Source organism: Eubalaena glacialis, chromosome 2 (assembly GCF_028564815.1).
Source record: "Eubalaena glacialis isolate mEubGla1 chromosome 2, mEubGla1.1.hap2.+ XY, whole genome shotgun sequence".
Taxonomy (NCBI): Eukaryota; Metazoa; Chordata; class Mammalia; order Artiodactyla; family Balaenidae; genus Eubalaena; species Eubalaena glacialis.
Window position 1 is genome coordinate 110027289 of NC_083717.1, and position 15023 is coordinate 110042311.

At 52.4% G+C, this 15023-nt stretch overlaps 1 protein-coding gene across 1 annotated transcript; it reads right to left on the minus strand.

Annotated features, from left to right (window-relative positions):
* Positions 1-7435: 7435 nt before the first annotated feature.
* CHAC1 (ChaC glutathione specific gamma-glutamylcyclotransferase 1) lies at positions 7436-9081 on the minus strand. Its single transcript, XM_061182241.1, has 3 exons — positions 8764-9081; positions 8320-8355; positions 7436-7886 (listed from the first exon to the last, which is right to left on the minus strand). The coding sequence occupies exons 1-3, from the start codon at positions 8983-8985 to the stop codon at positions 7485-7487; spliced, it is 660 nt and encodes a 219-aa protein (XP_061038224.1). The 5' UTR covers positions 8986-9081; the 3' UTR covers positions 7436-7484.
* Between the last annotated feature and the right edge of the window lie 5942 nt (positions 9082-15023).

Consider the following 15023-nt stretch of genomic DNA (forward strand, 5'->3'; position numbering starts at 1 on the left):
GTAACTAATTAGGTGCTAGTGAAAATAGTAGTGTTAAACAATAACCAACATTCACATAGTGCTTTAAAGTACATAGGGACTTCCCTGGTGGTCCAGTGGGTAAGACTCCGCGTTCCCAATGCAGGGGGCCTGGTTTCGATCCCTGGTTGGGGAACTAGATCCCGCATGCATGCCGCAACTAAGAGTCCACATGCCACAACTAAGAAGTCCACATGCCGCAACTAAGACCTGGCACAACCAAAATAAATAAATAAATAAATATTTTAAAATAAATAAAGTATATAAGGGTCTTTCACCTGATAGCACATCTAATCCCAAGAATCTAAGAGATAGTTATGGTTATCATTCCTGGTTTAAAAATGAAGAAATTGCAGCTCAGAGATATTAAATAACCTGGCCAAGGACTCACAGGGTACGTGGAGCCCTGGTTCTTGAGCTCAGTCCCTCCAACCCCAAGCTCATGTCCCTTCTGAAAAAGAGGAGCCACTGGAACTGGATGGGAGCAGGTTTCTGGTGCAGCTCTTCATTTTACATTTGAGGAGACGGAGGCCCAAAGAGAAGAAAAGTGCCTTGTCTAAGACACAGGCTTAAAACAGGACTGGAACCTCTGGATCCCAGCCCAGTGCTCGTTCTTTGCATCTGAACAGCAGTTCAATGTCCTGACCAGGGTATGAAGCCCTGGCAGATTTGGGGTGGGGGTAGTCATGGTAGGTCCGCCTCCTCCCCTCCCCGCACCCCCCCAGCCCCACCCACCTCTGCTGCATAGTCCCTTTTGTGAGGAGAGAGCACAGAATGCCCTCCGCAGTCCCCATCCTCCCCTCGCCAGTGCCTGCTGCTTGCTGTGTGTGTGGGCTTTCGTTCAACAAACACAATGTGAGCACCTACTGTGTGAAGGCTCTGGGAAGCACCTCAAGGGCCCACAGTCCACTGCGGAGGCCAACAAGGAACACAGTGCCATCAGATCTGCAAGATAAAAAGCAGAGATGTCAGAGATGCGTAGCAGGGCCCCAAAGCCAGGCCTTGGTGGTCAGGTAGAGAAGGTTCAGGGAAGGCTTCTCAGAGGAGGGACATCTCAACTGAGCCCTGAAGTCTGAGTGATGAATTAGCCAGGCCAGAGCTGGCAGGGAAGAGGCTTTCAGGGTGGGGGAATGGAGGGTGCAAGACAAAGCAAGAAGGCACCCTGCACGTTGCAGGCATTTTGCAGGCTTCTGTCAGGTCCGTACAAGTAGCCTGTGGGCAGGAACTTGGTCTCCCTTCCTATGGAAACCCCCACGGGTGAGGACCTACTCCTGTGGATGGATGACTCGGGTACCCCACGTGAGCAGCTTTCACCACCACGGACTCAGCATCCTCCCAGCCAGAGCCACCCTCCTGACCTGGCGTGGACATGACAGCCCCAGGAGGGGCTGTGCCTGGCAGGAGTCTTTGACTGCAGCGGGGGGAAGCCGCACGTGGGTACATTACTGTCCCCTTCTTCCCCCAGTCACCAGCACCCTCAGGTTGTTCCCAGGAGGGTCCAGCTCCCCTCCTGTGGGGACAGGGAGCACCACCCCATGAGACAGGCACAAACAGCCCTCCAACTCAGCGCCCAGAGCAGGGAGGACTAGCAAGGGCACGGACCCTGCCCCTGACATGCCTGCCGAAGGGCGGCCCTTCCTCTGGTGTGTGTTTAGGGCCTGACCTCTCTCAGACCAACGGAGGGGCTGAGAGGGGGCAGCCCAGGGTGGGTCGGTACTGCCCCAGTCAGGCACGTGCTGGGTCTGCTCTCGCCCCGGTGGCTCCCAGTCCCACAGTCCTGGGCTGTGCACAGAAACATTCACTTTGAATATTAGCCCGAGGTGGTGGCTTGGCACTCTCCCTTGGTGGTGACTGGTTTTCACGGGTCCTTTCCCTCCAAGGGGAAGCGTGACATTGCGTTCAGAAGGGGTGTCTCCTTAAACCCGGTTCCCCATAGGTCCCCTGAGTTCCCGTGGGGCCCCAGAGCTGGGCTACATTCAGTTCCTGCCCTGGGGGAGGGGGGGGGGCCGTGCTGAGCCTAGCGGGGACAGATCTGCAAGCAGATCACGTCGATACAACGTGCTGGGCTCAAAACGGGGTGGGGGGGGGGTTGGGCACGAGGTGGGGCACCAGCCAGCCCCAGCCCAGGTCCACAGCAGCTTCTGCAGGCACAAGGCCGGCGCTGAGTTCAGAAGGATGTGTGATGGTTGGGTAAAGTGCTTAGCATGGGGAAAAGAGTAGGAGCAAAGCCTTGGTGACCAAATATAGCCCGAGGTGGGAGGAGACAGCAGGAAGGCGGCGGGATGGAGGGGCGTGGCGGGGGGAGCGCGAGGCCGAGGCGGGAGGGGAGAGCAGGTCCTGGGGCCAGAGTTGCATTTTACATTTTGTAGGAAATAAATATCCAGGAGGGCACCAAACTGGGGAAGGCGGATCACTTTGGAGGGCATGACTGTCGTCCAGGGAAAGAGGGCGAGCATCAGGGCGGGGGAGGTAGGACGGGACAGGGAGCCCTAAGGTCCGGTCAGACAGCGGAACGTCTGAATGTTTGAGGAAGGAGACTGGGCCCACGTTTAAGGTTTGGTGAGGGGAGCGCTCACCCCGGGCTCTATCTTTCTGGGGTGCGGGAAGGACCGGGGAGTCGCCGAGCCGGAGGGGCGCCTGCGGCGCAGAGTCCCCGGATGAAGCGGGAGGGGCGGGCGCGGACGCGTGCGGTGCCCTCTCCTTCCTGGAGGGGTTGGGCCGGTGACAGGAGAGCAGCGCGGTGGCGGAGCCTTAAGGGTGTGTCCACTCTCCCTCACGGCCCAGGGAAATGCCCCGGACGGGTCTGAACCGGGAAGGGCAGGCCTGGCGGGACTCTCCAAGGGCACCCGGGAAGGGCAGAGGAGAGCGGCCTCCACGGGCCCCTGGGCAGGGGTTGAGGGTCCAGGAACAGGGCAAGGAGGGCAGAGGGCAGGTGTGGTCAGGGGCTTTGGTCAACCTCTTCTGACAGGCGCCAGGTAAAGCAATCCTGCTTGGGGACTTCCCTGGCCCTCTTCCCTGGCGGTCCAGTGGTTAAGACTCCACGCTTCTACCGCAGGGGTCAGGGGTTCGATCCCTCGTCAGGGAATTGAGATCCTGCATGACGCATGGCACGGCCAAAAAAAAAAAAAACAATCCTGCTCGGTCCCAGTTTCCATAGACACTATGCCATTTAAACACTCCAAACCTCGAGGCTTTTGAGAGTGAAAGTAATAATTACCTCAGGACAACAGGAGTAAACTAGGCCCGTCCTGGGCACACTGGGATATATGGTCACCCTAGCTGTGGGGCAGGAGGCTGGCCCTCCTGCTTTGACCCTGGCCCTCAGGGACACTCTCCTTGTGACAGCCCCCCCCCCCCGAGCCTGGCCCTGGAGCACCCTGACCCTCCTCAGAGCCAGGCCTGGGGAAAGACAAGGTCTCCCCCTTTTGAGGTCCATCTTCCCACACCCTTTGCTTCTCTGCCACCACTGTCTTCAGGGGAACGACAGCCCTCAGAGGAACGTGGTCCTTCCTGGAACCCAGTGGGGGGCAACCTGGAGAACCCCTAAGAGCCTGTCAGCCCTAGAAAGGTGCTCAGAGGCCGGAGTGGTGTTTGCCCACATGCCCCTGAACTGTTCGTGCCCCGTCTTGGCAAAACCCTGGGGTTCCCCAGTCTCCCTCCCGTTTTCAACTGGCTGCCAGGCGATGTCCCCACATTCCCTGCTCCTGCTTTTAGTTCATGCCTCCCCAGCACCTGCCCATCTTGCGGCCTTCCCCTTCCACCAGCACAAGCCTCCTTAAGCCCAGACCCGAACACAACACTTGTCTGCTTGACAAGCAGACAAAACAAAAAGAACAAAAACAAACAAAGACCCTTTTGTGGGAGGAAAAACACATGAAAAAATAAAAACATCACCACAGAACTCAACTTCCCTACAAGATAAAGTCTAACACTTCCTCCAAGAACTGACTCCAAGTGCACAATGGAGTTTTCCAGAACTATATATGAATTTGCAACAGAAGGAATGCAGAAACAGCTGAGAATCCAACTGCTTCTATTAAAGGCAGACATTAAAAATATAAAACAATGCCACTCCTTTCACTAAATTTGTTCTGGAAAATAGAATCATTTTTCCTTTAAAATATGTTAACATAAAATGGATTTATTTTTTTAATTTAATTGATAAATATGTTTTAAACTTCTTAATTCCTAATACACTAAATGTTGTCAATTGCTATATCACACATCAACAAAAGCTCTTGGGGTCCTGAGACTCCTACGCCCTCCCCACACCTTCAGTTACCCCTTTGCTTCTCTCTCCTCTTAGCAGCCAACTTTCTTGAGAGCTACTTTCCTCCCACTAGCTTCTCAGCCCTACCTTGTGGTTTCCCACCACTGATCCTGAAATTGCTCTCACTGAGGCCACTGAGGACCGCCTGGCATTTCATCCAGTGGACACTCCTGTGTCCTCGTTTTCCTTAGCATCTCAGCAGCGTGACCCTGGCTCTCAGAAAACCACTCTCTCCTGATTCTCCTCCTGCCTCTCCAGCTGCTTGTTCCCAACTCTTCTTGCTTTGCTCACCCCACCAGGGCTGGGGGGCCTCAGGGTTGGACTGGGCCTCGTTCTCTTTTCTCTCCACTCCCAGGGCTTCGAGGACCGTCTTGATGGGTGTGGCTCCCAAATCTCTAACTCCAGCCCGTAGTACTCCCCTGAGTCCCAGACCCACGTATCCTGCTGCTCCTGAACATCCATGTGGATGCCACCGTCCCACAGGCCCCCGCAGGGCAAACACTCTCACACAGGGCAGATCTCCACCCACACCCTTTCCAACTCTGCCTCTGCACCAGGAGCCCCGGTCCTCTATCCTCTTCCTCACTCTCCTCATCAACCAGCCACAACCAATCCTGCCGACCTCACTCCCTAAATTGCTCTCAAATCCATCCTCCTGTTCATTACCACTGCACCCCTCAGCTCAGGCCACCTTCCCTCTCCCTGGCCTTTGACCTTCCTCCTCAAATCTGACACAGCAGCCAGTATTCCTTTTTAAGCAGTCTCTTCCCCACTCAGAATCCACAGGGGCCCCCAGTGACCCAGGAGGAGTGCCTCCTCCACAGCACAGCTCACCAGAGCAGCCAGCAGGGTGAGGTCCTGCCACCTGTCCCGCCCCATGTCCCCTTCCCCATGCCACTCTGTCCCAGCTGGTCTGACCTTGCACCCCCCTCTGGTACAAGTTGTTCCGTGCCTCTGTTCACTAGAGACCCCCTCTCAGCCCCATAATTCCCTCCCCTGGAAAGCCTACCCTGACCTCCCTCAACCCCTCAGGGTCAAGAGCCCTTTCTAAGCTGAGTGCCCTATTCCCACCATGACACTTTTCATGCTGAATGGTCACAATTCAAAGTTCCTTGAGGAGGAGGATTTCTTCTCTGCTCTATCCCCAGTGCCTAGATCAGTGCCTGGCATGTAGCAGCAGCTTAGTAAATACCTGCTGAATGAATGGCTTGAAGTATGCGAGCCCATGTGCAGCTGGCAAGCAACCTTCCAAACCCCCAACGCCATTCATATAGAGCATGGCTCTGCTCTGAGCACCCAGACTGGCTGTCTGGCCCTACCCTGGCATAGGAGTCGGCTGTCCAGGGCTCCCTGCCACCCGCTGCCTCCTCCGGATGTGTTGTCCTGACCGAGCTCCCAGAAGAACCTGGCTGGACTCCACACTTCTCCCATCAATGGCCAAGACACGAGGCTGCCAACACATGGGCACCCTCCCCAGGCACAAGGGCCACCCAGCTTGGTCGGAGCTGACCCTGCTGGGGACACCCAGACCAAACCAGGGCGCCAGCCACAACAAGAGGGGCAGCAACACATACCACACAGCGTCCCAGTGTAAACTGAGTCTCAGAGGCTGAATACTTTTCTGGAGGTCACTGGGCAAGTGAGGGATGGGCTGGATTGGAGCCAGGCTCTACTGCTGCAAAAGCCTTGCACCCATTCTGCAGGTCCAGGAGTAAAGGCTGAATCCACTGAGGGGCCACTCCCAGTTGAGGAGCCCAGGGCCAAACTGAGACCTTGGGGGCTGGGATTTGCACGTGGAGGGCCAGGGTGAGGGAAGAGTAGCCAGGGGCAGGCAGATGGTGAACAAGCAGCAATCCAGAGGGTGCCCAGCAACTCATCCCATCATGGGCTTGAGTCCTGGTGGGTCAGGGTAACGGAGAAGGCACAGCCCACACCACAGGCCCAGGAGGCAAGAATGAGCACCCGGACCTCGGAAGTCAAAGGGCCACCAGGTCCTCCAGGCCTGCACTGTCAGCATGGTCTCACAAGTCGTCATCACCTTACCATTTAAGTTCCTTTAACCCACATGGCTCCTTTAGCAGGAAGCCAGAGGTCTAGCCTCACTGTCAGGAAGAGGCAGCTGCTGACCCTGCAACTGGAGGAAGACCTGGTCTGAACTGCAAGCCTGGCAGCCCCTTCAAGGCAGCTGGGAGGAGACACAGGGTACCAAGTCGGTGGCAAGGACTCCTCACAGGGCTGCCAAGTGGAGCTGCCCAGGCTGAATTTGCATGCCTCAGGGGGGGCATTCTTTGTGTGCACTAAGATGTGAATCGTGATCACAGGAGCGATGTAACCTGGTAGTCCTGCCTGCTCAGCTGCTCCCTCTCTGGGACAGAGGCATGGGGATGAAGAGGGAGCCCTTTCCCCTCTTAAAAGCCTTCCAGGGCTTCAGCACCTCACTCACCCCAAACCCCCATCTGAAGAAAGAACCACATTCCAGCACAGCACCGATAATGAGATCAGTTTATGGATTATAGTATGGGACAGACTGGGAAGGTGCCAGGGCCTATACCGATGAGCTTCCCAGAAACAGACCGACAGACAGACAGGAGTGGCCCAGACAGACAGACAGGACAGGGAAACAAAGCCAAATGGGTAAGAGGCCTAGGCCCAGCCTCAGCAGCTGTGTCTGGCTTCCAGATCCAGCTCTGCCCTGGGGATCTGGGGGATGAGCAGGGCTGGCAGGGGCCTCAGTTCTTGTAGGGCCCCCTCTCCTCACTCCCTCCTACCCTCACCAGCAAGCTGGGACCTTTGGCGGGTGTTGTTTCTGGGGCTAGGGAATGGTTGGTCTGGAGTGGGGGGCAGAGGGTCAAGGCTCTTGGAGGCTCCCTGGGGAGGTGGAGGCCTGGGTAGTATGGGGATAGCAGCAGCACTGGGGGGAATCTGGTCAGGCACCAGGCGCCTGGGGTGGGGCACCGCTCAGCAGGGCCCCTATATCTAGGGCAGGCCCACCACACCAACATGGTGCAATAAATAAAGTTTCAAGTAGTAAGTCAGTGTCAGGTAGGAGATCTGGGGGCTGGCGGACAGGCAGGGGCTTAAGAGATGCCCCTGTCGGCCCACCAAGTCTTCTCAGTGGGCTCCAGCTATTATCAAGTCTGTCTGTGTGCAATGGAGTGGGGACCTGGCCCCTGTGTCCATGTAGGGGCTCAGCCCCTCAGACCAGTGCCAAAGCCTGCTCAGTGGGGCAGAAGCAGGGCAGCATGGTGCCTACAGCATCCACAATGGCTGCTAGGTGCTCGTCCTGTGCCTGGGGCCCACAGAGCTGCATGAAGTCTGCCAGGCGCAGCAAGTACTCAAGGTTGTGGCCAGAGAAGCCTCGGCAGGCCAGGATCTGCGTAGCGATGGCCTCCTCAGGCGCAGGGCCCAGGTAACCAGGGTTCTGCGGGGTGGCCACGTAGGCCAATGCCTTGAGTGGTTGGTCAGGGGTATCTTGAGGGTAGAAGGTGACCTCCTTGGTATCATAGCTGCCAAGCACTGCCTCCCGCACATTCAGGTACTTCAGGGCCTCATTCACCTGCTCACCTTGCACCTGGTACGCCACACCCCAAGTGCAGCCCTAGGAGAAAACATGGGCACTGGGGTCAGTCACACAGCTCCTTCTGGTCCCACCCCAGTACTGTGCTTGTAAGGGAGGTGGGCAGAGCGCTGATGAGCCCTCTAGTAGCAATATATCAAGTCCTCATCCTCCCTTAACACGGGTTGGTAAGGTGGTCTAGCCCCAGAAAGAACAGAAATCCTACTCAGAGTATGGTCTGAGAAACAATGGCATCACCTGTAAGCTTGTTAAGAATGATTTCAGGCCACTCTAAATCTTATTAAAATCTGTATTTTAACAAGATCCTCAGGTGATTCTTATGAGAAGCACTTAGCTAGACCCACCCTTCCCCTCAGCCAGCGGGGCATCTAACCTAGCCTGCAGCCAAGGATCCACAAGCTCTGTCTGTCTGCACCCTTCCATGCTGGGTCTCTTTCTTGACTGTGGCACTTACCTCACGATCTTCAAGGAGGGTTACCACACGACCAGGCTAGGGAGGGAAGAAAGATTTTGAAAAAAAACAAATTAGAAATGAGCTCTGCCATCATTGGTAGAGAAAACTCTTAGTAACCCTTCTGTCCCAGGCCTCAGAGAGCCCCATTCATCCAGGGGGATGATGCATAGATGTAACAGAAGTAGACACATGGCAGTGGCCCAGATTGATAATCAGAAATATTCATCAACACGGTGATCCACAGGATCAGCCTATAGCCATCACACAGTGACCCACTAGGCACACAAATTTAAGCCAAAATATATAAGCAAGGTTTACATATTTCCCCCATCGGGACGGAGTCACCGTCTGCCCAGATAGACCCTGACATTCCAGGGCACCAGCGCGGTGCCCACTATCCTGTCCCCACCCCCGTCATTCACCCGGGCATGGGCAGATGCTCACCATCTTGTCGCTGCCCCGATGAAAGGTGTCTCCCTGCCAGAAGCGGCGGCTGTAGCCGCGCACGAAGCCCACACGGCTGTCGCTGTAGGTGAAGTCGGGCCTCCACACCAGGGAGCCGTACCCGAAAATCCACAACGCTTGGGGGTCGCAGTCGTCCTGGGGGTGCTGCGAGGGAGGCGGTGAGGCGGGCGGGGTGTTCTGGGCTGCAGACTCCTGCTTCATGGTGCCGGACACAGGGACGGGCCCGGGCGGCCTCCGGGGCTGGTCTCCGGCGCGGGCACGGAAGGACCACGGACGTACCCACCTGGCCTGGCACCGCTTGACTGCTCCAGCTGCGCTGCCCGGTCCGAGGTCCCCTTTAAACCCTCCGGCCGGGAAGCCCCACCCACCGCGGCCAGCTGCCGCGGTTATTTGGGCGGGGCAAATTCCCTTTTGGCCAGTCACCTTCGGATTTTGCTGCCCGGTTAACCGCGCCGCCGCCTGAATGGGTAACTGCGCGTCCTGCGCCGGGCCCAGCGCGCCCGCTGATTGGTTCGGCTCCACCTCTGTGGCAAACCTGGCAGGAGTGATGCAACGGCTGGGGAGGCTTCCCCAGACTCAGGCGTGCAGCAAGGACGCCCCAGATTGCGTCAGGCGGCCGGCAGTGGGCACGGACGAGGGCACCGGTCGTCTCCCCATCAGCCCCTTTACGGCCTGGGCCCTTCAAGAACCATGGCTGGCGGGCCCCAGGAGGGTGTCTCTCAAGCAGTCCTGCCAGTGCACCTGGCCGAGTCACTGCCACCCCAGGCAGCACGGACTCTTTACCAGGTCCAGTGCAGGACACGTCCAGAAGGAGGGCTCTGGGCGGCGTAAATGCCCGTCTCTGGGGTTTCTCCTGGGAGCACGTACTCTGGAGAAGCTGTCCGAGGCACCTCTGCCTTCCGTACAGGTGCCTCACGCTGTTGGCGCGCGTGAGCAAATGGAGAAACTGAGTCACGGGGCTGACAAGGTGTTCTGCGGAAGCTGAGAGACTGAGTCAGACCGGGCGTTCAGAGCCTGCGGGTCACGTGAGGGCTACGCCCCAGGCCAGGTGTGGGACTGCCTGAGCCCAAATAGGCTCCAGGAAAAGCCGGTCAGAGCGCTTGGAACTGCCGTTGTCACTTTGGCAGTGGTGGCCCGACCTGCGGAGAGAAGCCATAAAGACAGGAAAGTCAGGTCAGTCCTGCCCCAGGGCGATGGGTTTAGTTCTGCCCGGACAGGAGAGTTTTGCAACAATGGTTGGGTTAATCTTAGGCACCGAGGTTCTGGGAGTGGACGGCAAGGAGGGCCTTACCGGCCTTCGCCCTTGGCTACTGGCTTCCCGACCCACAGAAGGTCCGCAGGTCGCCTGGGGTTGACCCCCTAAGCAGCGGCCAGGGGAAAGGGAAACAGAGGCAGCAGAAGGCTTGCACCTCGCAGAACTGGCTCCGAGGGACTGCTGCTGAGGTCAGGGGACTGCTGATGAGGAACAGGGAGAGCCCTCTGGCAGGGAAAAGGGGCAGTATTGCTTCTCATTCGATTCTAATTAGATATTTAAACTAAAAATTATCTGCACACTTAAAGTAATCATTCCAAAGGTGCCTAAGATATAATCTCCAGTAGGAATGTTTCACTATGTTGTGTATAGTATGAAGCTAGATCTTTAAAAACAAGTTATACATTAATATTAGTAAAAGAAATAATATGGAATAATATACATAAACTGTTAGCAGAGCCTGTCACCAGAGGAGGACTTTCCATATTAAATGTAAATATTTATGGAAAAGTTTGGGTTTTTTACAAGGAGCATGAATTACTTTTCCCACTGGAAAAAATTACAGGCACGTGGTTGTTTCTGGTTATTCCTTTCTCCTTCCCTCTATTCTCCATGTTCACTCTCCCCTCTTCTCCTCTCTCTATCCTGTCTCCTTTAGTCCACCTCCTCTGCTGCTTAGGGAAAATATCCCCCCTCCACCTACCACCTTTGATAGTGGGGTGGGAGGTGAGAAACTGGTACTAACACATTGCTGAAAGTATCTGAATTGGCACAAACAACCCTTTGAAAAAGCAGCTTGGTGATACAAATCAAGAATGCTAAAATGTCCCTGCCCTTTGACCCAATACTTCCACTCCATGAAATTATTCAAAATATGGGAAAAGCCATATTCCTCAAGATTTGTCAATGCATTGTTACTTATTATAGCCAAAACAAAAGAAGAAAAGCTACTTAAATATCCAAAAATAGCTAAATGTTTAAGTAAATTATCCACATGGTGGAGAAGTACACATACACATGTATACACGACTTAAAAATCCTGCAATAAATGATTAGTTACATAAATTAGATATAGACATAAAATTAAATCTGTGCAGTCATTAGAAAAAATTATGTATGACTATACTTATTGACTTGGAAACCTATCTACGATGCATATATAATTAAGTGAAAAACAGGTTATAAAATAACCTAAAATAACTTTTTAAACTTAAAAAGTATATATGTGTTTATTTCCAAAAAAAAAAAAAAGAAATCTAGAAGAACACGTAAAAATGCTCAGTGATTATCTCTGAGTAGTAGGACTATTGAGACTTGCACTTTATTTTTAATACCAATTCAGACTGGGAATTTTTTAAGAGAACATAAACCACTTATATTTAGGAAAAACAGTTTAAAGTAAAAATCCATTAGGAAAACAATGTAGTGAACATGCTTATGATTGCATAGTAAGACAAACATGCAAAACAGAAACTATCACATGCACTATGATTAAAACGATTGGGATTTCCCTGGTGGCACGGTAGTTAAGAATCCGCTTGCCAATGCAGGGGACATGAGTTCGAGCCCTGGTCCGGGAAGATCCCACATGCCGTGGAGTAGCTGAGCCCATGCACCACAACTACTGAGCCTGCATTCTGGATCCCGTGAGCCACAACTGCTGAGCCTGCGAGCCGCAACTACTGAAGCCCAAGCGCCTAGAGCCTGTGCTCTGCGACGAGAGAAGCCACCGCAATGAGAAGCACGCGCACCGCAACGAAGAGTAGCTCCCACTCGCCGCAACTAGAGAAAAGCCCTCATGCAGCAACGAAGACCCAATGCAGCCATAAATAAATAAATAAATAAATAAATAATTTTTTAAAAAGATTAAAACAACAAAAACAAGATTCATGAGGAAAAAGAGGGGGCATCATATACTAATGATAGATGGATTGGGGTATGGTGACTCTTTTCTCTATTTTGCAAGGCTTATGAAATGTAATTTTTAACAATAAAGAGTTACTTTTAAAGAGTAGTTAATGGTTCTTGGTGGCTCAGGGGCAGATAGCATATCAGAATCACCTGGGCAACATCTTCAAGATGCCCATTCTCTGACTTCCTCCCAACTAGACCAAAGCCCCAGGTTTAAATAACTCCTTTGGTGAGGTCATCAGTAACCAGCTCTTGCTCCAGGCAGAGTTAGGCACTCCTTCCTCTGTGCTCCCAGACCGCTTACCTCACTTCTGTCCCTTCCACTTCATGCTTATAACAGAAACATTTATCGAGTGCTTACCATGAGCTAGGCAGTTTGCTAAGTGCTTTTACATCCATTCTAATTATAAACTTCTCCGCTGCTTTGTGAGGTAAATATCATTTCACAGATGAGCAGACTGGAACAAAGGAAATTTAGGTAACCTGCCACAGTGACACAGCAGCAAGTTGTATAGCCTGGGGCCCAAGGCAGGCAGTCCAACCCCAGAGCCTCCTTGTTGCTGAGCATTTGACATCCTACCTCCCACGAACTTGAGAGCTCCCAGAGAGCAGACTTCATCTTTGAAGGCCCAGGGGAACCAACACAGTCCTGGCTCATGGAAGGTTCTCTGCAAAGGTAGGTAGAAGAAGTAAAACTCTTGGAAAAGGCCAGGGCACCCTGGGGTTCAGAGGAGGAGGAATCCTGCAAGACAAAGGCTCAACCTTGACCCTCGCAAAGTAGGAATCTGCACAAAAGTTGGCTCTGAGGTCTCGGCCACCTTCCCAGGAAATTGTCTCACCTGTTCCCATTCCTTGCTTATCCTTGCCAACATCTATCTCCTTCCCTCCCAGTGGGACACTCCCAGGAAGTAAACCACCCACCTCAGCCAGTTCCTCTCCAACATCAGCAGCAACCATCCCATCTTTCCTCCTAAAATTCCCTCAGGGAGGGGCTGCAGATGTCATGCCCACAGAGGTACCAGCTCACAAGAGGTGATGAGAGAGTATCATTTCCACCTTGCAGAGTTGCACATGATTTGCACATGATGTACACATGGCGTCTTCCTTCTGTGAAACTTTCCCAAATTAATCTTTCCTATTGTTCCTTTAGGTGGTCACTTCTTTTTTTTTTTTTTAATTTATTTATTTATTTATTTTTGGCTGTGTTGGGTCTTCGTTTCTGTGCGAGGGCTTTCTCTAGTTGCGGCAGGTGGGGGCCACTCTTCATCGCGGTGCGCGGGCCTCTCACTATCGCGGCCTCTCTTGTTGCGGAGCACAGGCTCCAGACACGCAGGCTCAGTAGTTGTGGCTCACGGGCTTAGTTGCTCCGCGGCATGTGGGATCTTCCCAGACCAGGGCTCGAACCTGTGTCCCCTGCATTGGCAGGCAGATTCTCAACCACTGCGCCACCAGGGAAGCCCCAGGTGGTCACTTCTAATTTCCTTATGATCTGTTCCTCCTCCTCATTCCAGTCACTGTAATCAACTCCTTGTGTTAGTGGGCACCACTATCTGAAACAAGGGAAGGGTGCATTTTAGGAGCCAGGGATCATGCGAATTTATTAAGCTAACTGATGAAGTTGCTTCATGAAGCTGCTGATTCCAGAGGGATGAAAACCTTCTCAGACATGGGCTCTAAGCCCAGCTTGTCCAGATTTGAGCCTAGTTCCACCATATACCATCTGGGTGACCCCAGGCATCCTGTCTCTGGTCCTCAATTTTCTTAACTGTCAAATTGGGAATAACAGTACCTACTTTGTATGTTCTGATGAGGATTGAAGGAAATAAAACCTTAGCCAGCACCTGGCATGTGTGAGCACTCAATACATGTTGCTCCATATTATTTTTACTCCAAATTTTTCACTTTCCATTTTATCCAGGGTATAACCGTGGTCTATGGTGATATGGTGATTTATAATAAGTATATATTTGGGTTTTGTTATATCATTCTTAATAAGCAGGTAATCTAGTAGTAAACTGTGTTCCTGAGTTCTGTGATCCACTCTAGCAAATTAATCTAACCCAAAGAGAGGGTCATAGGAACCTGTGATCTACAGCCATTCAGTTAGAAAGACAGGTAACACCTGGACTTGCAATCGGCATCTGAAGTGGGGGCAGTCTTGTGGGATTGATCTGTGGGATCTGATGCTATCTCCAGGCAGATAGTGCCAGGCTTGAGTTAAATTGTAGGACACCCAGCTGGTGTTGCAGAATTGCTTGCTGTGTGGAAAACCCCCAGGTCTGGTATCAGAAATGAAGTAGTGCTGGTAGGGGATTGAGAGTGGAGGAGATGCACAGAAGAACGTGTTTTCCTTTGCCCGACCTCTCAGTCTGACACAGCTCAGAAGAACTGAGTGGGTCAGGAAAGCGACCAGGGTAAGTTTTTTTTTTTTAGTATTAAACATTTTATTCAATTTCTTTTTTTAATATTTATTTATTTATTTTTGGCTGCATTGGGTCTCAGTCGCAGCACGCCGGGTCTTTCATTGCGGCACGCGGGCTTCTCTCTAGTTGTGGCTTGAGTGCCCAGTAGTTGCTGCATGTGGGCTCAGTTGCCCGGCAGCATGTGGGATCTTAGTTCCCGGACCAGGGATCGAACTCGCGTCCCCTGCATTGGCAGGCAGACGCTTAACCACTAGACCACCAGGGAAGTCCCCCAGGGTAAGTATTTTTGATTCAGTGGTGGAAACCTCCAGCTCTCTCACCCTCCATTCTTACCATACAATTCACAGATTGTACCAGCAAATAGGATGTTAAATGAGAGTTTTTAAAAGGCAGAATAGGTGATAGTGTGCCCCAAGCAAACTATTTTTTTAATTGAAGTATAGTTAATTTGCAATATTGTATTAGTTTCAGGCGTACAACAAAGTGATTCAGTTTTATTTATGTATATATATATATATATATATATATATATATATATATATATATCAGATTATTTTCCATTATAGGTTATTACAAGATACTGAATATAGTTCCTTGTGCTATACAGTAAATCCTTGTTGGTTACCTATTTTATGTGTAGTAGTTTGTATCTT